This window comes from Gymnoscopelus braueri (genome assembly GCF_963280865.1).
Source record: "Gymnoscopelus braueri genome assembly, chromosome: 1".
Taxonomy (NCBI): domain Eukaryota; kingdom Metazoa; phylum Chordata; class Actinopteri; order Myctophiformes; family Myctophidae; genus Gymnoscopelus; species Gymnoscopelus braueri.
In genome coordinates, this window is record NC_137603.1 from 12,102,594 (window position 1) to 12,124,552 (window position 21,959).

The 21,959-nt window shown below is 40.3% G+C and overlaps 5 protein-coding genes across 6 annotated transcripts; 2 read left to right on the forward strand and 3 right to left on the reverse strand.

The window, feature by feature from the left end:
- Window positions 1–1,184: 1,184 nt before the first annotated feature.
- Window positions 1,185–5,563, reverse strand: mrpl16 (mitochondrial ribosomal protein L16). Of its 2 annotated transcripts, none has more exons than XM_080426692.1 (5): window positions 5,333–5,563; window positions 4,767–4,838; window positions 3,815–3,963; window positions 3,177–3,470; window positions 1,185–1,675 (listed from the first exon to the last, which is right to left on the reverse strand). In XM_080426692.1, exons 1-5 carry the CDS (start codon window positions 5,421–5,423, stop codon window positions 1,484–1,486), a joined length of 798 nt encoding a protein of 265 aa, XP_080282818.1. In that variant the 5' UTR covers window positions 5,424–5,563; the 3' UTR covers window positions 1,185–1,483. The 2 variants fall into 2 exon arrangements, with proteins under 2 accessions (XP_080282818.1, XP_080282819.1); XM_080426693.1 differs by having other exon boundaries at window positions 1,194–1,675; window positions 5,354–5,563.
- A 525-nt stretch (window positions 5,564–6,088) lies between these two features.
- Window positions 6,089–9,940, forward strand: LOC308087624 (tyrosinase-like; the record flags this gene model as incomplete). Its single annotated transcript, XM_080431636.1, has 5 exons — window positions 6,089–6,117; window positions 7,137–7,857; window positions 8,672–8,837; window positions 9,443–9,584; window positions 9,715–9,940. The coding sequence occupies 5 exons, from the start codon at window positions 6,089–6,091 to the stop codon at window positions 9,938–9,940; spliced, it is 1,284 nt and encodes a 427-aa protein (XP_080287762.1).
- Window positions 9,941–10,886: 946 nt separating this feature from the next.
- Window positions 10,887–13,197, reverse strand: txnl4b (thioredoxin-like 4B). Its single transcript, XM_080426319.1, has 3 exons — window positions 12,982–13,197; window positions 12,263–12,414; window positions 10,887–11,713 (listed from the first exon to the last, which is right to left on the reverse strand). Exons 1-3 carry the CDS (start codon window positions 13,111–13,113, stop codon window positions 11,548–11,550), a joined length of 450 nt encoding a protein of 149 aa, XP_080282445.1. The 5' UTR covers window positions 13,114–13,197; the 3' UTR covers window positions 10,887–11,547.
- Window positions 13,198–13,859: 662 nt separating this feature from the next.
- trmt10c (tRNA methyltransferase 10C, mitochondrial RNase P subunit) lies at window positions 13,860–15,723 on the forward strand. The gene has a single exon (XM_080438427.1). The coding sequence runs from the start codon at window positions 14,148–14,150 to the stop codon at window positions 15,708–15,710; it is 1,563 nt and encodes a 520-aa protein (XP_080294553.1). The 5' UTR covers window positions 13,860–14,147; the 3' UTR covers window positions 15,711–15,723.
- A 1,482-nt stretch (window positions 15,724–17,205) lies between these two features.
- blzf1 (basic leucine zipper nuclear factor 1) lies at window positions 17,206–21,718 on the reverse strand. Its single transcript, XM_080438442.1, has 7 exons — window positions 21,616–21,718; window positions 20,323–20,399; window positions 19,541–19,998; window positions 18,345–18,544; window positions 17,995–18,123; window positions 17,638–17,860; window positions 17,206–17,396 (listed from the first exon to the last, which is right to left on the reverse strand). Exons 2-7 carry the CDS (start codon window positions 20,345–20,347, stop codon window positions 17,214–17,216), a joined length of 1,218 nt encoding a protein of 405 aa, XP_080294568.1. The 5' UTR covers window positions 20,348–20,399; window positions 21,616–21,718; the 3' UTR covers window positions 17,206–17,213.
- Between the last annotated feature and the right edge of the window lie 241 nt (window positions 21,719–21,959).

Sequence of the window (21,959 nt, forward strand, 5' to 3'; positions counted from 1 at the left end):
GGGGGACGTCCAACTTAACCGCGTTACCGCCACCTACTGTAGCTGACAGCAACAGCAACTATTAGGCCTGTAATATATTATGAAAATTGCTTTTTCCCCAACCCATGTTAATGAATAATACATAAAGTTGTATTTATGCTTTAACTTCTTGTGAACTTCTTGTCTGGTGTCCACACAAACTGTCCAGTGCTGTCTGTCTCCAATCAACCAGTACATGTGACATGGAGCTAGATGCAAAAGAAAATTCTTAAAATTGGTCATAATGACCCAGTGGGTTACATTTCGAATAGCTTTGTAATGAAATGTTTTATCATTTCATATTCCTCAGAAAAGTTTTTGAAATCAGACCATTTACATTTTGAGATTATCTTTTATACTTTCTAAGTCATCGTAGTTTTTGCATTTTGACACAACACCATTGTCATCATGAGTGCATTGTGACAGAGCGGGTGGTGTGTTTCTGCGAAGTGTCAATATTTCCAACTTATTGCATTTTGACAACACCATTGTCATCATGAGTGCATTGTGACAGAGCGGGTGGTGTGTTTCTGCGAAGTGTCAATATTACCAACTTATTTGATTTCGTAAGTGGGTCTGTTGAAATATCCAAATTTGAGAAACTGTCTCGACACTGATTTCACAGAGCGTGTTTTGTAAATAAGCACCACATCATCATCTGTGCTGCCTCCAGCTTGTCCTTGAGGCAAACAATAAGGTTCCTCTTTGCTTGGCCACTGGTGATGAAAACAGAGCATTTAGTGGTCAATCTTCATTGGTACAGATCGGTCTCGAGACATAGTTGGAAAAAAGGTCAACTGGGGTGTACACATCCAACCCAAATAGGTTCAGGAGCATGGTAAAAAAAAAGTGAAATCACAGGAATAATTTTAATAATCTAATAATTCCAGTATCAGTATATACTATAGTATAGAATCAGTATATGAGGGCGTCAGACCACATTGCGTGAGTCAATGTGTCAGAGAGCGCCATGTATTTAATTTCATTATCCTAATTAAAGAGTATGTTTGACTGATACTTGAAGGTGGAAACTTTCAAACACATTCAAACAGCTTGCATACCATCTTGCTTACCGTCTTCAAACCAGTGAGACACAAATGAGGCTCATAGTTGTGGTTAAGGGGATGATTCATCAACCCTATCCTCATCAACCCCATCATCACATGAGCCAATATGATAGTAATACAAGACAAGACAAAACTGCAATGTATTTGTTCAAATGTAACCCTTTCATTTGGAAGCAGTAACAAAGAAATCCACAAGAAAATGTCAAATATTTGAGTACAAAAAAAAAAGAAATGTTCCATTTCATTTCAAGGATTTTCATACTGCCATGTACACTTTCAATGATATTTCCCCCATATTCAAAAACAAATAATTTACACTCTGCATCAACATAATTATAATATTATGGGGATGGCACAAGTTGATAGATGCACTGTATCAACTTTCCTAAAGTCCTACATCACACCCTCCAAGGAAGGTGGAATTTTCCTGTGAAGCGTCCATTGGTTTTAATTTCATAGGGGCTAAGCACCTTCCTGATGCCCATCATGTTGCCCTGAACAATCTGCTTGAAGGTCCAAGGATTCTGGTTGTTCTCTTCCCTCTCTGTCTGCTCCTTCTGCATGGCTGCAAAGCTTTCTCTGCTAAACACCTGACAGACAACAAAGTAGGAAAAACAAAGGCAGAAGTTGTGAAGTGAAGTTTTAAAAGATATTTTCCCCTCCAAAGTCAGATCACCGTTCACTCTCTCATTTAGGGCTGCAATTATCGATTATTGATTAATAATAACCATTTATTCTACCAATTACTTTTCGATTTAACAAATAACATTTTAAATAAACAAATTCATTCACCACTTAAGTGGTATACTTCGTTGCCCAACTGTGTAAACATTGTGAAAATAGCAGATCTACAAGCTCACAATGTGTGGCATCCTTGTACTGTAGTTCAGCTATTTTCACAATAGCCTAAAGGCTGATGCATACTACAGTTTTAGTGCCAAAATTCAATCAGTTCGGCTCTGTCCAGACTACAATATAACGTCATTCAGAGGTTCGGGGGGGTTGTTTCCTCATTCATTCATCCCAGCTTCAAGTTCATTCTGTCAGCAGTGAAGCCAGGGAAAACTGCGGTAGTTTGGAAGAGACACAAGCCAACTTCCAGGAGGAACAAATACCTCTGAAATCTCTGTCTAGTGACCATTCATAAACACAACCTATCGCTAGATTAACGAGAGTGGAGCCTTTCCGACCACCACAGAATCTGTGTAGGCTATGTACAACATATATCATTTATTATACCCTATCGAATCTCTATCGCATTTAAAAATAAAGGCTGTATATGTAATATTAATCAATACCGAACAACTACGTGACATATTTATCGTCTAAAATGAATAGTTTGTTGTTTAGAAACACACAGTCCAGCCAAGCGTTTCTCTCCATTTCTCCCCCTCGCCGGTCTGTCTCCAGCCAGCGTGCACGGCAGCGAGAGCCAAATGTATTCGCTCTGAGGAGCTCAGTGCACGGCCACAAACATTTTCATGTCGAGGACCCAAAATATTTGCATGCGACTTCGGCGTGAGCGCAAGCCACATTAGTATGAATTGACTTTTATAGACCCAAAATAAAATTGAGTCGGGACCCATACCGAACCGATTTTATTTTGGCACTAAAAGTGCAGTAAGCCTTAACACTGTTTTATTGAAATTCATTCGGGTGGTTCTGGTGCGGTTCAGTGGGTCAGCGGTGGACGGACCGTGGCTGGGCGTCGCTGACTCACAAGCGCAACAAGCCCATATATGGAGACCACATTAAACTAGATTTGAAGGCTGTGAAGTGGCCTGACAATCTAGTAATTAATCATTGTGGTGAGGCTGAACATAGAGATGTTTTAATGCTTCAAATTCTCCCGCCTTCAATGTGCATAAATGGCCTTACTTGGCACGTGTCATTGACACTAGAGTCATTGACGCTTTCTATCAGTCAGGGCCTTAAGGGTGTATTCAGGTGTATGTACCACCAAATGTACCATTTGTACACTCTTGGAGTTAAATAACACTCATTTTACATCCATAGTGTTTTTACACATGGTTAATAGGATAGAGAACAAGGTATGAATGAAACAGAAAAAAGTATGATCTGTAATCTCACCTTGGCAGGGAATGGCAGCTTCTTCGCCACCTCCTTCAAGATCGGCTCCACTTCTCCAAACTCCACCCTCCCTCCCACTTCCACAATAAAACGGCCGTAGCGGACAGGTGTCACATAGTGGTCGATGGCACCCTTTCCGCCACCCATGCGCTGACCTAGGCCTTTACGGGTTATGGGCTTGTAAGGGCCATTGATGCGCCAGCGGGCAAATGTGGTGCGGGGGTCGAACTTGCGATTGACGGTCAGACGCATCATCTCTATGTGACCCCAATGTATGAAGCCCCCTCCCATGGCCTGAAGAACAAACACAACCACACTGAAATGTTACAATACTGTTAAAAATACATGTACAGTAAATGTCCTTGCTCAAGGTGTGTTTATTGTTACACCTTGGGTATACACACACAGGTCTCCCGTGCGGGACGGGACACTCACACTAAAGCCAAACATTTTAACCACTAGTCTAAGAGTGAATTCCCCACATCAGATTATTTCATTTAGCTTACAATTAAAGCTTCATTTTTTGCATTTTCTCCCTACTCATATTAATGGCTCTGAAAACAAGATAGCGACAGCAATAACGGAGGGACAAAGCTATATCAAATACGTATATTTGACCTGCAGGTAGAATTACTTACCACAATGGCATACTCTCCAGTAGTGAAGGCATTTGCTGCCTTAGCTGGACCCTGGATATCACGCATTCTCTTTCCCTCCTTTTTAGGCTTCTTAAGGTTGGGTATCTTGTTCAGGAACTTAAGTTTGGGACGTTGAGGCATAACCACATCTTCAGCAAAGGAAAGAAGAGAAAAAGGGTGAGATGAAAAGAACAAAGAATGTGGGAATAACCAAAGTACCAATGCTTTAATGTTAAACAGTGCAGCCCGACACACTAGCTTATACAGTTTAAAATGGTACACTTTTCCATAGAAAAGCTTGTAGAAAAGATGTATCTGGATTCAGATTCCAATTACAACAGATGTAAGTCATATATAGGCTCCCTTATCCACACTTTTTGGACTTGTCCAAGACTAGCTCCTTATTGGACCTCTGCATTTGAGACTTTTACTGAGATATTTGGAGTACCATTTGACCCCTCTCCTCTAACAGCAATTTTTGGGGTGTTTCCAAAAGACTTATCTTTATCCAAACAACAGTAGGTATCTTTTGCTTCTTTGATTGCCAGATGCCTAATTCTGTTCAAATGGAAGCAGGAATTGCCCCCTACACATTCTCAGTAAATTAGGGATCTTATGCAATTTCTACACCTAGAAAGAATTAAGTCACACTCTTGGAGGCTCACCTGATATATTCTACAAGCTGTGACAGCCATTTTTGGCTGATCTACTGTTCCCTTACTATTACCATCTCTTTAGCCATTTTGTCTCGGTTAAAAAGAAAAGTCTACATATCTTGTGCACTATGGCACAGTCCAAAACGAACATGACATGGTCTTGTGGGGGGAAATAATGTGACATGCTAGATCAATGAGTGTTGATGTTTTTGTCTGCAAGGTGCCCTCAATAGAAACATTTTATTTTTCACTTAAAGAAGTAAAAAAGAAGGTTCAGTATTTAAAAGAATGATTACCACTGTAGTCTGGGGGTATCTCATATGACTTCAGTCCAGCTGACAAAACCTTCAGGTTGGACTGCAGAGTACCTGCACAACAGAGAACATTTCACATCTTTGCTTTAGTTAATCATGCTTATTTCTAGTGTGCTTGGACAATACCTTTGTCATGCATCAGCGATTATGTTACCAATATTAGGTGGATTATATAGGATATATAGGCTGATCGCCTGATCCTGCCCCAAAATATTAGGTCAACGTTACAATAAAGCAAAGCTAGTCTGAAAATGTCCTAGAAGAACAACCTCTCATGGTACATGGTGCATCTTACAAAACATACATTTAACCACTTCACCCATTTGAAAATAGCCGATCTACAAGCTCTGTTATAGATCTGTTATTTTCAAAAGACTATACATTTGAAAACTTGTGAAACGGGACATTCTTATGGTACTTTAAATACATTTAGATATCAATCCTTTTTCACTTATACATTTTCAATTCCGGACTTTTACTTGTAACAGAGTATTTCTACATTGCAGTATTGATACTTTTACTTAAGTAGGCTAAAACATATAGAATACTTTTTCCACCACCACTGCTACCTTGCAGATGTCCGCTGGCTCTACAGATGCTGGCCAAACCACCAACAGTGTACTTGATTAATGAAATCATGGCTGTGCCTTAAAAGAAAACAATGTGGACACCAACCCGCAACCACCACAACATTAATTTACAACATATTTAGGCATATAAACTGGAGAGGTTACAAATTCACACGCTAGATAAGGTCGCCGCCATCTTGGTATTACATCTCCTTACTCAGTGTTGCCATATTATTAGAGAAAAACAAGCAACCAGGTCTATGAAAACAAGTCCAAAAGAAGCGACTGGATCACAGCGATTTGAAAATAGCAGATCTACAAGCTCAAAACGTGTCGCGATGTGAGCGATTGGCTATTCAAAGTTAAAAAATAATAATAAAAAAAAACTTAAACAAAGTGCAAAATTTGAAATATTTTTGAAACATGAGGGTCCCTGGAACAAAATGTTTTCAGATGGATGAAGATGAAGCTCCACGCAGCTTCAGGCTGATAATCAGGCTAGGGTCCTCCAGGACAAATACATATTAATTTGGAGGTCCTTGACATGAAAATGTTTGAGAACCACTGGTTTCAACCATACAATTTTTTTTTTATTATATTTTTTTTGGGGGGAAACAAGCCCAAATAAGCAACTACACTTTAGAAACAAGCCCAAAAAACCGCAACCCACAACTACCAATATTTACAAGCAACTTTACAGAAAAACAAGCCCAAAGTAGCTTATAATAAGCAGACATGGCAACGCTGCTTCTTATCAACATCCGGTACGCTGGTTTGTGTTCTCCGTCTGACTACAAAGCAACGTTTTCAATAGTTCCCGTTGATGCACGGGCGACCTTCTCACAGGCGTGAGAAATAAGCAACCAGGTCTATGAAAACAAGCCCAAAAGAAGCGTCTACAGGCCACATGAGCTTTTTAAACCTATAATGCGTTTGGCCATTTGAAAATAGTAGATCTACAAGCTCACAACGCCTCACGACGCGAGTGCGACACGTTGTGAGCTTGTAGATCTGCTATTTTCAAAAAAATCTAGAAAAGAAGCTAAACAGTTCGAATATTTTCCGAAATATTTTAACAACACAAATATAACTTGGGGGTCCATGACATGAACCGCTGGTTTAATCAACATTTAAGAAACAAGGCCAAAATAATAAGCAACTACTCTTTAGAAACAAGCCCCAAAAACCACAACCCGCAACTACCAATATTTTCAAGCAACTTCACAGAAAAGTAAAGTAACCTGTGGGTCGGGGACCTGGGGGTCCCGACCCACGGGTTGAGAACCACTGCTCTAAAGGACAATGACCTACCCAGTTGAACTTTGGGATATTTTGGCTGTGTTGAGTGTTGACACAGCTGTCTCCACAGACATCAGTTAATACTCTAACTGACATTTTCAATATCATTTTCACTGACAATTTCAATATCATTGTCTTGTCTTTGAGAGTCAACGATGAATGCATAATAACTAGGAACAGAAAGAGTGGAATGTGTGTGAATCTGTGTAGCACACTAAGAAACAAGCTGCAATATTTTGAACAAAGTGTTCTAAGTGCTAACATTCCAGGTACACAAACATTGCAAAATCAAGATGAACCCAGAAGCCTTTTTACAACTACGTCACTTCATATTTAAAAGGCATGATTGGGAAGTGGTTGCAGTGACTTCCCAGAGTCACAAATGTAAGTGATCTGTCTCACTGTATTCTACTATGCTGCTGTCACATAACTGCAGAGTCCCTTTGTGGTCTTGGCTGTTTTCCATGCTGTGTCTGTTTCCAAGTGTCCTGGAGGCTCAATTTCCCCGGCCCTGCACCACTCCAGATGCCCTTGAGAGACGAGAGTGTTGCCCCCTGTGGAAAGGTTCCCCTTGTGGCTTCAACTCTGGGAGAGGAGTCTGTACACCACACCCCACTAAAGACCTCCCTAAACCGAATGACTATAGAGTTAACTGGCCCCGTGCTTTTTACGATTCGGTCTGCACATGCTGGGGGAACTTTGATGGATTTGACTGTGGACAATGTCTTCCCGGCTGGAAGGGACCACTCTGTCAGCAACGTCACCATGTGGAGAGGAAAGAAATAACAGATCTGACAGACCAGGAGAGGGACACCTTCCTCTCCAGGCTGCATATGGCCAAACATAGCCTTAGTGAGCGTTACATGATCCTTACCAGCAGTGACACCACTTTGGAGGGCAACTACGATTTTCAGACCACAAGTTTGTATGACCTGTATGTCTGGATGCACTACTATTCAGCTAAGAGCTACAGTGGCTCTGAAGACAATTCAGCACATAGGGGGCCTGCCTTCGGTTTCTGGCATCGGGTGTTCCTGCTCTTCATTGAGAGGGAGGTGAGGGAGCTCACTGGAGACCTGGACTTCTACATTCCCTACTGGGATTGGACCAGAACCAATCACTGTAATATCTGCAACAACCAGTACCTTGGGGGAGTTGGACCAGATGGGCGCATAGATGGAGCTTCGCCCTTCTCAAAGTGGAAGGTGAGACTGTGAGATGTGAGTATGTGTGACAGCCATATGAGCATTGAGACTGCAAGCTGCAGTTCAATGAATCTAAGAAATATCATGATATATCCTTATAAGAAGCGAGAGCTATTCAGAACGTTTCATTATAATTCTCATGAGTCACCAGGCCTGGTTTTTCGTCATTTTAGGGGCAAGGCTACTTGGCCTGAGGGCACAAAGGCCAAATGCCAGGGCAGGAAGGCCATTAAATAAAACAAGATTTTAGTCCATTGAAAGAATCAATTTAATTTAAGGGTTAAGGATTTTAATTGTAATATGTAGACTATATGCAGTGAAATAAATAAATTATGGTATTTACAATCTGATCCATGCTCAGCCCTGCACCAATCAAAGTCACTGGATTGGTTTAAAGATAGGGACTCAGGGGAGTTAAGAATTAAGAATCTCAACAAAAGACACTGGTGTCTTCATGACAAGAAAGAGACACTGACTGGTGTCTACATTTTGACAAGAAAGAAACAGAGGAGAAAGTGGTACAGTCAGCTGGGGCATTACGGCCACTGTGGCCTCAGGGCATGCCAAACTGAGGCCAAACTGAGGGGTAACGACGGCCATGGCCTTCGTGGCCTCCCTGAAATTCCACTAAGCTTTTTCCCGCATATGTTTACTTTCTCTTTCAAGGAATTATTTTACATTATACTTTGCTAAATGAAACTAATTATTTTTCAAGCCCCTTTCTCCTTCTAATGTCTATGCTGTATGCTCCTCTCTCTTCGCCACACAGACTATATGTCCATACCAGGAATCACTTGGTGTAATCTGCATTCAGTCTAATAACTCTGGACCTGAATATCTCATTCGCAACCCTGGCAAGGATCCAGAGTACCCAACACTTCCCACTGCTGAGGACGTCCAAAACATTATGTCAACAGAATCTTTTGACACCCCTCCATTTGGCAAAACGTCCAACAACAGCTTCCGAAACAAGCTTGAAGGTACATGAACTAGTGCATTAAATTTTATATTTGTTTAATAACTAGTGCATTATATTTAAGATTTCCTAATGAGCCAAATCTGTCATTATGAGTTCAACAATTTAATATTATTTTTTTTGTGATCAAGTTTTTATTTTATTTTTTGTTCACATAGCTGGAGGATTTAACAAGCATGTCCTGCACAGTACAACTGTGCAGCTGATTCCAATATACATTTGAACTGCCCAACAAGGGGTTCTTATTTGTCCCTCCAGTTAAGAATTTCCCCTAGTCCCCACCCCCACCCTACCTGGCCCACAGGTTGAACAGACATAGACAGGGCAGATGCATTAATATATAACAATTTAATATTTTAATGACGTCTTCCACAACAACTTTGTGCCAGCATCTATGCACATCTCATTCAATTCAATGTTACGTTACGGCTTGTGCCAACTATTTTAGTATAGGTCACAAAATAGAATTGTAATATATAGGTTTAAATTATTATTGTATTTTTTTTATTTAATTTTAACTTGATTTAATGAAAAGCAATTAAATATTTTTAAATAAAAATCTGTATAAATTATTTCAATATATTCATTGTTAGTATTGTCGCCCTCTAGGATTTGATATTCCTCGTGACTCCCGCCACCTGAATGCCTCTATGCACAACCTGATCCACAGATATCTGAATGGCACTATGACCCTTGTCCCTACTGCAGCCAATGATCCTATATTCATGCTGCATCACAGCTTTGTTGACAAGTAGGTTTGAGATTATTAGTTTACTAAGTAATCATTAACAGCAGAGCTAATGTTTTAAATGGTGGCAGTACATAAGAAAACACTTAAAATTAATAACACTAATATTGAATTCTGTTTGTTTGGGAGCCAGGCTTCTAGAGGACTGGATACAGGACCACAGTGATTATACCTATCCTGACAGCGACCAGGTCCCTCCAGCCCAGAGAGCCCAGGCTTACATGGCTCCCTTCTTCCCCCTCAGAGCAAATAGCATCTACCAAAGCAGGCCCACCAAGACCCTGGGATATTGGTACAAGGAACATAGCCTCAACAAGTTCAGAGCTGGGAAAATCACAAGTGAGACTGCAGGTAGATAAAGGTAGATTCGTTATGGAATGCTGATATAAGATCCTTTCTGTTAGTACGGGAGAGAGATAAAGCCTACATTTATTTGTCAAATCATGTATTTAGTATATGCTATTATTCACACTACAAATCTATTTCACTGTTGGCCTTCGTAGAAAAATCTGCAGGACATGATATCACATGGCTTTGGGCAGTTCTGGGCGTTTGCATTGGTGTCGTGCTACTCTTTGTTGGCACGGTGGCTGCAGTGAAATCTAAAGGTATGAGTTTGTCTGTATCTCAATCTTGATGCGAAAGAATTATGAATTTGCAAAAGGTTGCCATGCATATGAATGTCTAAATCCATTCTGGTGGGTTGTGAAAGCTTCACTGCCTCGTCTCTCTCTAGATAAAAGATCAGAAGACCAGAAACTGGACACAGAGAAAGATGTGAGCCATGACCTTTTGATCATTTGTGATATGTTTATGTTGTATACACTTAGAGGTGTACTTAACTTTAGAAGCCTGTATATTCATTTGAGCAATAATGCTCAAATCAGGAGTATGATATTATAGATCAGCTGACAAAAGAAATGTCAGTTGCTATCATTAAGTTTGTATTTTCTTATGTACTTTTTCGTTAACCTCTGTTCTTTCTCATGTTATTGTTCACTCATTGTTTCAATATCGACTACCATATTACAGAAAAGGGCAGAATAGTAATACTTTGTCTTTTCTCTACAGTTGAGCCAAAGGACCAATGCCCTGTATGCAGTCTGGGTTGAAGAGAGGAACGGGGACAATGACAGATCAAGTTGTTCAGTAGCCTCTCAGGAGGAGGCTACTGGTACAACTCCCACACCATCCTCAGAAATAGGACACATTGGAGCACTCGGTGGATGTGGAAATACAGCTCTAGTCTGAAAAGGAACTTTACATGGTACAAAGTAGAAATAACACGGGTAAATCAGCATCAGATGAATTCTAATTTATCACTTTATTTCCATGGGAAACATAACAAAATCTTATTCAAAAAGCTATTAAAAGGTTGAATAATGAATATGACTGCAGTAGATCCAAACACAAGACTTCCAAACTGACTGTTATATCAAGCATGCTTATAGGGAGTGACATGTGGCAAGGCAGTAAAACTACAAATTGGAAAAGCCTAAATGAATCCCTCTATTATTATAAAATAAGACATGAAATAAAAACAAAATCCATATTTTAACATTTGACTCATACACATTTCTGAGCAATTTGGGTGAATAGGATTCTGCAGCACATTCTTTCATATGTAACATAATATGTGACAAGGACTGAAACACAATAAATCATATTATCTATGCAGGCACCTAGCATGAGAGAACAGTCTGCATCTTGCTTCCTAGAGAATTAGGAAGTCAAAAGCAACATGCAGACAATGTTAGTCACAGTGTTATGTGGGAGCTAAATGTTTAACCACTTTAAACCTGCATCCCTATTTTGGGCAAAAATGTTCAAACATTTATCAAAAATTATAAGTATAAAATAGGGCTCCGCTCAAGTGTAAAATTGGTTTCATTTCAACAGATCATTATGATCAGCAGTCATATTATGGAAGTAATCTGTAACCTCACACAGTGATAAAGGGTCTTAACTAGATTCCATGGTAGAGGAGGTCAAATTTGGGAATATTTTGCGGATCAATCGGACTCTGGACAATCATCTTCCCCCTCATGGCTCCTCTGTATATGACCTCAATCAGATCCATGAAGTCCTGTTTGGTCTTAAAACTGCCCACAAATTTGGTGTGATCAGGTGAGCTGAGAGAGAAAAAAACTGTACATTAGGAGATGTTGGTGGAGAATTATGTGTGGAAAATGTACTGGAGTATGAACAATTGTTTCCAACAGTAACAGGAAGAGTGGGCACCAAGGAAGAGTGGCTATTCATTCCAAAATGTAAAAAACAAGAGTAATTGGAAAATGGTTTTAACTTTTAAGTAATGTTAAGTACACTGACAGGCGAAAGATCGCACTCAGAATTACATGATCAAAGTTTCTTTACTTCTATCCAACCTTCGAGAGAAGGCTGGATATCCGAAACTGTCATTGTCTGTTATGTTTCATGAGGACAACCACCAGAAGAGTCAGAGCGCAGTGGTAACAAAAACAATTGGTTTAAATTAAGTAATGTAAAGTATACATGATTAGAACATACTTCAACATTCGACAATTAAGGCCTAATGTTTCTATAATTGCCCGTCATTGTGGGCATAAACAATAAGTTGAAGGGAACATTTAAGTCTGATAATGATGTAGCATGCCTGTTAGAATCATCAAGACCATTTTCCAAATTCAATTCGTTCTCACCCATAATCCACTTTCATATGCTGTCCATTGAAGAAGAAGACAGTGGAGGGGATGTAACATATGTCGAAGTATCTGGTGTAGATGGGAGCTTTATCAACATCAACGATGTAGACTGATGCCATGTTGCTCAAGTCATGAGCGGTTTTTGACAACTGGCAGAGGAAGACAATAAATAAATAATGACAAAAATGTCTTTGTTGAGCAGTGGTTGAAAAAGTACTCACATTTTTTACTCAAGATGTATCAAGTAATACTCAAGTAAAAGTATCAATACTGCAATGTAAAAATACTACAATACAAAATGTACTACAAAAGTAGAAAGTACTCATAATGCAGAATGTTCACAAGTTTTCAAATGTATAAAAATCTTTTGATAATGGCTGATCTACAAGCTCACAATTCTGTCAATCGGCTATTATCAAATGGCCGAAATGTATATAGGGTTGAAGTGCAATGTATGTTTTGTAATAATAATCCAAATCTACAAAGTAACTAGTAACTACAGTTTTCAAATAATTGTAGTGGAGTAAAAGTACAATATTTGCCTCTGAGATGTAGTGGAGTAGAAAAAAAGAAAGTACTGAAAACTGGAAATACTCGAGTAAAGTAAAAAATACCTCAACATTGTACTTAAGTACATTACTTGAGTAAATATACTTAGTTACTTTACAGTTTACACCACTGTTGTTGAGATCCCAGACCACTGTAAAGTGACTTACTATCTCGTCAAGCTGGAGACAAATGGAATCATCATCTCTCCCAAACCTCAAAACTAAAACCTTTTCCGCAACGCCCTTGATCACCTCATCTATGTCTTTTTTGCACGACAATTTGGGCAAAAATAAACTCATTTTCTAAATGAATAAAGAGTCATTAATCACACAGAAAGTCTATTAATAAAGAGTAATCACACAGACACTCTGTTTCGCTCTCGAAAGGAGGAAACGCATACATAGGACTTGTGCACCAATTTTAAGTGTCCGTCTGGAAACTACCACTGATTATGCATAATTATACGTGTGATTTTTTCATCTTGTGATTTTTAAGGTTGATGCATTTAAAAGGATATATATATATGCATGGTCTATTTTGTGGTGGTCTACAATAAGATTATTTTCGAGCCCATTTCTCTATGCTCTATCGCACTTCACTATGTCACCGTTGCCATGTTGGCTTATTATAAGCGACGTTGGGCTTCTTTTTCTGTAAAATATTGGTATACCAGTTGCGGGTTGCGATTTGTTGTCTTGTTTCTAAAGTGTGCTTTCTTATTTAGGCTTGCTTTCAAATGTTTTAATTATTATTCAAACCAGTTGTTCTCAAATATTTTGCATGAAAATGTTTTGTGCCAGGGAGCATTTGTGTTGTTAGAATGTTTCAAAAAAATATTCAAAATATTCACATTTTATTTCAAGAGCCTTTGAAAATAGCAGATCTATGCTTCAAAGTGTGTGTGGTTTAAAGTGCTCATGTGGCCTACCGTATAGCTTCTTTTGAGTGTTTTCCTAGACCTGGTTGCTTATTTCTTTCACAAAACCTGGCAACACTGACTTCACTACGACATATTAAGATGTCACACACCATTGTACAACGTGACCTTCCACTAAACTCGCACTCAAACAGGCATGGATATTAAATAGACGTAAATCAACTTATACTGCCTTTGCTTTCATACCAGGGTTTCTCGGATGCTACCGCAGCGAGTTCAATGTTCATCGCTCCTTTTAACAACAACAAAAGAGTTGATAGTGCCAGTGAAAAAGAAGAAAACTGCGTCGTCTGCTCATGTTGGTGCGACAGGATCACACACACACGTCACTTCACGTCAGACTGTCCAAAGGTGACATTATTGACTTAAATATTTACTTGCTTAAATCTTTTAGCCATGATACGGTTATTCTCCACGTCGGTTCTCTCGAAGCTGTGGAAACACAGCCTGCCTTCGCTAGCCACTGCTGTCAAGGAAGGAGCGACTAGACATCATGGCTGTACCTGTTCATCCGCTCAGAGGGTTCGATTATTCAGTGCTGGGTGTCCTGCGAGGAAAGATGTGACCCCAAAACCACAACAGCCGGAGGAGAAAGAGCAAATAGATTTGAACGCATGGAAATCTCTCATGAGATCTCAAGTCACCGCAGATGAAAAGCAAGGAGACGCTGACGAGGGAGCAGAGGGTGGTGTGACTCCTGGAGGAACACCAGGTGACGCTGAAGAGGATTCCATCCTCGCGGCTACCCGTGAACTGGTCCTGATGTGGCGAGAGGCTGGGAAGTTTGTCCCAGCTCAGATGACTGATGAGCAGGTTCAGGAGCTGGCGAAGCTCACCACCAAGTCTTCAAAGAAAAAGTTCCTTAAGTTTCTGGCCGTAAAAGAGGGCGTCAAAAGGAGCCTTAAGGAAAAGAAGCAGAAGAGGCAGGCTGAACGGGCATCCATGAAGGAGGATGAGGATGAGGATGGGGAAGGACAGCAACTGAAAAACACTTTCCTCCTCCAGTTCTGGAACCGCTCCCTGGACAGGTTGCTGGCCTGGAGAAGTGCCCAGGCCATGATTTTTGGCCAGCCACTGGTCTTTGATATGAGCTATGAGCAAAACATGACCTCGCGTGAGATCGTGAACGCGGTGGCCCAGCTGATGGAGGTGGAGGCGTGGAATCGTCGCGCTGTCGAGCCCTTCCATCTTCACTTTTGCAATTTGCAGCCAGATGGGGCCTACATGAGGGAGTTTCAAAAACGCTATGGTGCCGAGCACTGGGATCGCCTGCTAATGACCTCAACAAACCACCAGCATGTTGATGTCTTCCCCCGTGAACGTCTTGTGTACCTCACCGCTGACTCCCCTAACATCCTCCGCACCATTGATCACTCCAAAGTCTACATTGTTGGAGCCCTTGTGGACCGCAGTATCCAGAAAGGCGTGTCGTTGGCCAATGCTAAGCGTCTGAATCTAGCCACAGCCCGACTGCCACTCGATGAGTTTCTCCACTGGGACATGGGGGCAAAGAACCTGACGTTGGACCAGATGATTCGTATCCTGCTGACACTGAAGGACACGGGGAAGTGGGAAGACGCTTTCTCGTTTGTGCCGAAGAGGAAGCATATTGGATTCCACGAAACGCAGCCAGAGAAACGGTTCTCATTTAAGGGGGGTTACAAGGATAGGAAGGCTTCTGGTGCCAAGGCCACACACATGGTTTACAATGAGAAATCTGAAGCTAATAGAGGGGCAGCTGCCTACAGAATGAGGGATTCTGGGTTCACGGGTGTTGTCAGAGAAAGGAATGAAGACAGAATTGTGATGAATGAGGACAGAATTCCGATGAGCAGGAGGGCAGGATCAACTCAAGATAACAAATCAACTGTAACCAGGCTGCGGACATCATTAAAAGGACAGCTAGAACAGGCCAAAACGACAGGCAGGAACAAGAAAAACTGGTGGGATGCAGAGTGATCTCAACAACTGACATGTCTGTTTACATCCACACTCAATGAAGGATGTGAGCCTGGCTTAGAATGTACAGGAAGATAAATGTAAAATGTGGTTGCTCATTTTGAATTAAACCTTTTGTTATATTAAATAACTTGGCACTGAGTAAGTGTTGAATCATGTTCATATTCCTGTCAAAGATTTCAATGCTTTGTTTTCAGTTCAGGTGTTAAAATATGATATAGATATTTTGAAAATAGAAACGTTTATTTTGGTCTCTGACATGATTTTGTTTTAATGCATATAAGAAAGATAAAAGCCTTAAAACATCTTTCTTTTGATTTCAAGTTTGAAACATGGGTACCACAATTGGGAACAGCATCTTTGATAATAATCACCCAAAATAGTGTGCAGTATGATTTCAGGAAATCTCAACAAATGGCAGATACAAGATTCAAAAAGTTAATCCAAATCAAGGACACAGTATAGCAGTGCAAAATGCAAATACAGTAATAAAAGCTCCTCATCCAGTATTCGTTAAATGTACTAAAGATGAGTGGGTACTTTTGTATTGCTTATGATCTCTGCACTCCAAAACAATCACATCAATGGATCCATTTAAATATACTATCGTCTTGAATGCAAGAAAATGAAAATTGCTTTGAAAATTAATATAAATCTCATACCAACAAAAATATATAATAAATAAAAAAACTCAACCATAATTAAAGCCTAAACAATTGTTTTCAAGAATACAATTCAATGTACAGTACACAATTAAAATCACATCTAAAATGTAAATTATACTGTTCAAAATATTGCTATTATGGACCACATGTGACAATACCATGGTCTTTTTACTTGTGTATAGTTGTCTACACACTATAGTTGACCAATTGTACCACCACCAATTACCAGTCAACCACTCAGGTATGTGGTAACAACGCATGATTGTGTCATGCTGGCATTTCACCTAGGTTAAAGTATTGTGCAGCCCAAGTACAGACCACTTTTTGAGTTCTACAAAGAGATAAATAATACAAATGCAGCAATGTTAATGAAACACAGCTTGCATGTCTTGTAACAATTGAACAAAAAAGCGCTTCCTGTTTAAATGATTAAAATAGCCCTCAAAAGGCCCCTTTCTCCATCAAAACCATTATGATGAAATGGAAGGCCACTACCATGTTTACAAAAAAGTAATAAACGGGTGAAAGGTAGAGCAGAAGAATTCAAAAAATACCATTCGAAACACAGGAAAATAATCAAATTGTTAGTAATCTCTGTCCTGCTGAACACTGAAATGTTTAACATCAGCCCCATGCTGACATGGACACTGTAAATGTGTGCATGTGCGAGTGGCTGTCTTTTGGTGTTGACTGTAGTAATAACCACCTCACACAGAGAACCCATGTCGCCCAAAGAACACGATTTGTCAAATATACATTAAACTGTGTGTTCAAAGCATTTGACATGAACTTTGACATGACATGGATGACTGGAGGTTATGTAGTCCCTCGTTGACCTCTACAGCACCAGGATGTCCCCAGTGCAACGTTCACAGCAGTTGAAGGTAATGTTCTCATAGCGGGTGTATGGGTGGAACCTGCCGATACTCTTCTTATTGTTCAGAAAGGTAGAAGGAGAAGAGTCACTGAGTGGGGACTCGACCTCCTCTGGACAAGAAGTAGGGTGTAAACTCTTCAGTACCTAGCATGGATTTGCAAGGGAGAGAGAACAAAGAGGAAAGATAAGAACCACTGGGTTATAGGAAGAATATTGGAGGGTAGAAATAGTACATGTGCATGGCAAAATCTTGAGTGTTAATTTAACTCAGAGTGAACAAATGGTTCCATCTGTACACTCTCAAAGAGTTAAATTAACATTCAGAATTTTACTGTGTTGCAATATATTTTGTTTAAAGTAAACAGTGTGCTGATTAATACCACACCTTCTCAGCCATCTTCTCAGCTGGTGTGTTGCACAATTCTGGGGGTGTGCTGCTACCGCTCTTCACCACACTGTTGTTCATTTTGCCCAGCAGGTGGGAGTTGATGGACTCAGCCAGCTTCTGGTTGGCTATAGCCAGCTCACCCGTGCTAAGGGACTGTGCACTGGGGTAATAGGTTTGATGTCTGCCCCACTGGAGGGACACTAAAAGCTGCTCAAGTGATCTGACAAATGGAATTGAAAGCATGTGAGGCTACAAGGTCAACTGTGCTTACAGCGTATTGGTGCAAGATACATCTTTTTAATAATGCTGACTTTTGTGGCAAGTCCTATTTGAGTTCTGATACAGTGCACATACCTGTGTGTGAGCATCATGTCCCTATAGAACCCTTCTCTCTCTGACAGGAGGTCCTGAATAGCACCTTGGGCTTCTCTGGTCTGTCGTTGCAGAGCTGCTCTAGCATTGGTCAACTCCTCCGCCATGACTCTGGACAGACAAGTTAAATTCAACTACTGGTATCCACTAGACATCATCATTATATAATTGTTACTTTTATGTAGAGCAATTAGTGAACATTTATAATTTCTCCCCATTTTTACGTCATCAACACATTTCTATTTCTGGAATACACACACCTATCCCTACACTGTACAATCTCCAGTTTTAATGTAACACTACAAGTCTTGCTGTCTAATCAAACTCTGTACCTGCTGGCCAGGAACTTGCTCCTCCAAACATCACATTGGATGCTCATGCGTTCCAGTTGCTCGGCAGTGTGTGCCCAGTTCCTGCCCAAAGCTTCATTCTCCAAAATCAACTGGTTCTTCTCCCGTGACAGACGTTCAAAATGGTACTGCAGGTCATCACCCACTGAAGCCACCAGCAGCTTCTTTAGTTCACGATTCACCTAGAAAAATGAAAGGGTTGAAAATATGACTGGTGAATGTCTCAGGCATGGATAAATACCACCAAGTGAATATACAGTACATACAAAATACAAGTCTGGTTGAGTCCAATGTTTGCAAACATTATTATTACCAACATAAACCTTATAGCCACAAGATACAGCAAATACAGTTTAAAACATGTCCTAATCCACTGAGGTGAACAGCGCCAAATTTCTGTGCGCCAAGGAAATAAATCCCTGAATATTTTACACGTATTGTGATTTTTTACGCCGTGGCTCTGAAAGAGGGTAGCTTTCTGTGTGTGTGAGACGTGTCTGTCTATGAGAGAGAATCTCACAAACCAAAACCACTCGACCGATCAGCGTCAAATTTCTTATACATGTTACCACTAGGCTAAAATAGAACACCACATATTTGTTTTCATGTGCTCTACACACCTTGTTTTATATTTCACTTTAAGTTTATAACGGAACTTAGAAAGGGGCTTGGACTGCACGGAGTATGTATATATACTGTATATGACGACATCAACAATACTGAATTTATATAATCTCAGTATCAACAACCTTCTGCTAGCTTCTTTCAGAGCCAAACTGTTTATAAGAGGACCATAAAGCACATGAAGCCAGAAATCCTCGTGAAACCACACCGTTATTAAACCACGTCTTGGTTTTCAGTTTGAATATTTGTCACATTTTGTGAATTAGCATTCTCAGATCCACCTTCCTGCCATTCCTCCATATTTGAGCAAGACTGATGTCATGATTATGACGTCAGAGGTCCACAGGGATGCCTCATCGTTATTAGACCCCATCTTGTTCATTTTTACTGATGGTGGGGCTACTCTTTTAATTTCTATGCGGGCATTACTGATCACTGAACTAAGTACTCTCTTGATTGCTATATCTTTACATTTCAGTTAAATTGCTTTGATAGTGGGAATTCTGCTGAAATAAGACATTAATATAATCATAATAGCTTTATTGGGGTCTTACCTCTGTCTGGACACGAAGCTGATTGGAAAGGCCTTCTTTATCCTGCAGTAGCCTGCGTTCAGAGTTCTGTAACTTCTCTAACGCTCCTCTCCAGTCCTCCACCAGAGGCGGGTAGTGTGAAGGGTGGTCCTCAGCCTGCTGCCCAGCCTCCCCTTTGGACTCAGCAGCAGATACTACACGTCCATGGCGGCTAATAGCAGCACGTGGGACTACAATCCTCACAACCTCCAACTCCGTGCAGACCTCTCGGCTCACCTTGCCCAGATGAAGCACGCCTGGAGGCTGGGGAACCGTGTGAGCCGATCTTGAGCCGCGTTTGGGGCTCACCACCATCTTCTTCAGCAGGGGAATTAGAGCAGGCTCTGGGGGGAGTGTATCCGTGACAATCTCGACTGCGACTGGTGGTTTATCCGTTTCCATCCCATCACCAGGGCCCCTGACAGGCACATGGGTAGAATCTGGAAGAGGGGACAAAGTGCAGTCTTCTCAGGATAATTATCTTTACTCCACAGCAGTCTACACTCTCACTCTCAAAATCAAGCTGGATCAAGAGGAATTCAAATTCCTGCTCACTCACCTCCCCATCAATGGTATTGTGGGCACAAGACACGGGAAAGAGAATAAAAGGTATGGAGGACATGGCTACTGAAAGTCTTCAGAGACTGTTTTGGCTAGAGTTTTATCAGAACTGCTCATCAGTGTGCTGTGACTGGCTGAGCAGTTACGGAGGAATGTAAACACAAAGTGTTTGTGTGGCGTTTCAGATACTGTATATTACATACCTCTTACAGCTACTGCAGCAGTCATGATGGAAGTGTCTTAGAGTAGAAAGAAAGTCGTGTCAGTCATTCCCTTTTCCCTAAAAAATAATAGAAATGTACATTTGTGTATGAACAGTTCGTCCCAAAGCCAGCAGACACCAACACAGACTATGATATGCTCCTGTCATCTAGATGTCAAATTAACTCAAGTAACTCCTCACCAACAAACAAACTGTAAGGTCATTAACACGGCAAAGAGAATGGCAACAACAACAATGCACATCAGAGTTGTGTTCTTCCAAACATCCAAATATTGACTTTAGCGACACTTTCACTGATACAGACGGATTGTTGCAAAAAAGCACTGTGTATCACGCTTCATATCTGAGGCCCAAAGGTCCTTCCATGGCAGTGGTGTAAAGTAACATTTACTCAAGTACTGTACTTAAGTACAATTTGTAGGTATTTTTAACTTTACTGGAGCATTTCCAATTTTCAGTACTTTTACTTCTACTTCACTACATCTCAGAGGCAAATATTATACTTTTACTCTTTTACTTTTATTACAAAACATACATTAACCACTTCAGCCTTATATACATTTTGGCCATTTGAAAATAGCCGATCTAAACGCTCAGCTTGTAGATCTGCTATTTTCAAAGGATTTTTACACATTTGAAAACTTGTGAAATGGGACAGTCTCCATAATGAGTACTTTCTACTTTTGGTACTTCCAGTACATTTTGATGCCAATACCTTTTGTACTTTTACTCAAGTAAATTTAGAATTCCGGATTTTACTTGTATTGATTGAATACTTTATTAACAGTTTGCAAAGACAAGCACAGGGAAGTACAGTTCAATGCAAGGTCTGCTAAGAGGATTTTAAACCCAAGAAAGCCTATTAGGCTTATATTTCCATTGGGGTCCTTTGTACTCAATTCATGGAACATGTAATGACAGACAAATATACACAACTATGCAAAAACATCATATAAACGAGTAGAAATCGAAAATAAAAATATGTACAGAGTAACAGCATTTCTACATTGCAGTATGATACTTTTACTTAAGTAAGAATGGACGGATTGTTAAAAGAAAGCACCAAGTATTACACTAGCTTCATATCTGAGGACCAAAGGTCCATCCATTGACTCCTCCATAGCGTCGACGCTGCTGCTGTGAATTCAACCATTCATTACAGTTTATGTAGCTAGCATCAAGATGCACAGTAAATGGTAACACACACTGCCAAATCATTTGAGTTCCGATAAGCTAATAATACGGAGAAAGGATAAGCTGACAACAAACATACCGACAGAGAGTGCGTCCTGATGTCAACAACACAATTGGTGCTTTTAGTCAGCTTATTGTTCACTGGGTTTATTTGGTGTTGCCGTCGCCATCTTGTCTCCAGTCCGTCTGTCCGTCCCGACCGGATGTTGTTGGCCAAAACGCCGACAGTTCCGGTGGACTGAGGTAAAAAAAAAAAAAAGACCCCGTACTGATCTGGAGTCGGTTGCTGTTGTTTTCATATGGTTGTTTTCATGTTTGAGCCACGAAACTTTTAGTCAATTCAATTCAATTCAAATGAGCTTTATTGGCATGAGAAACACACGTTTACATTGCCAAAGCAAGTGTCAAAATATAATAAGCACT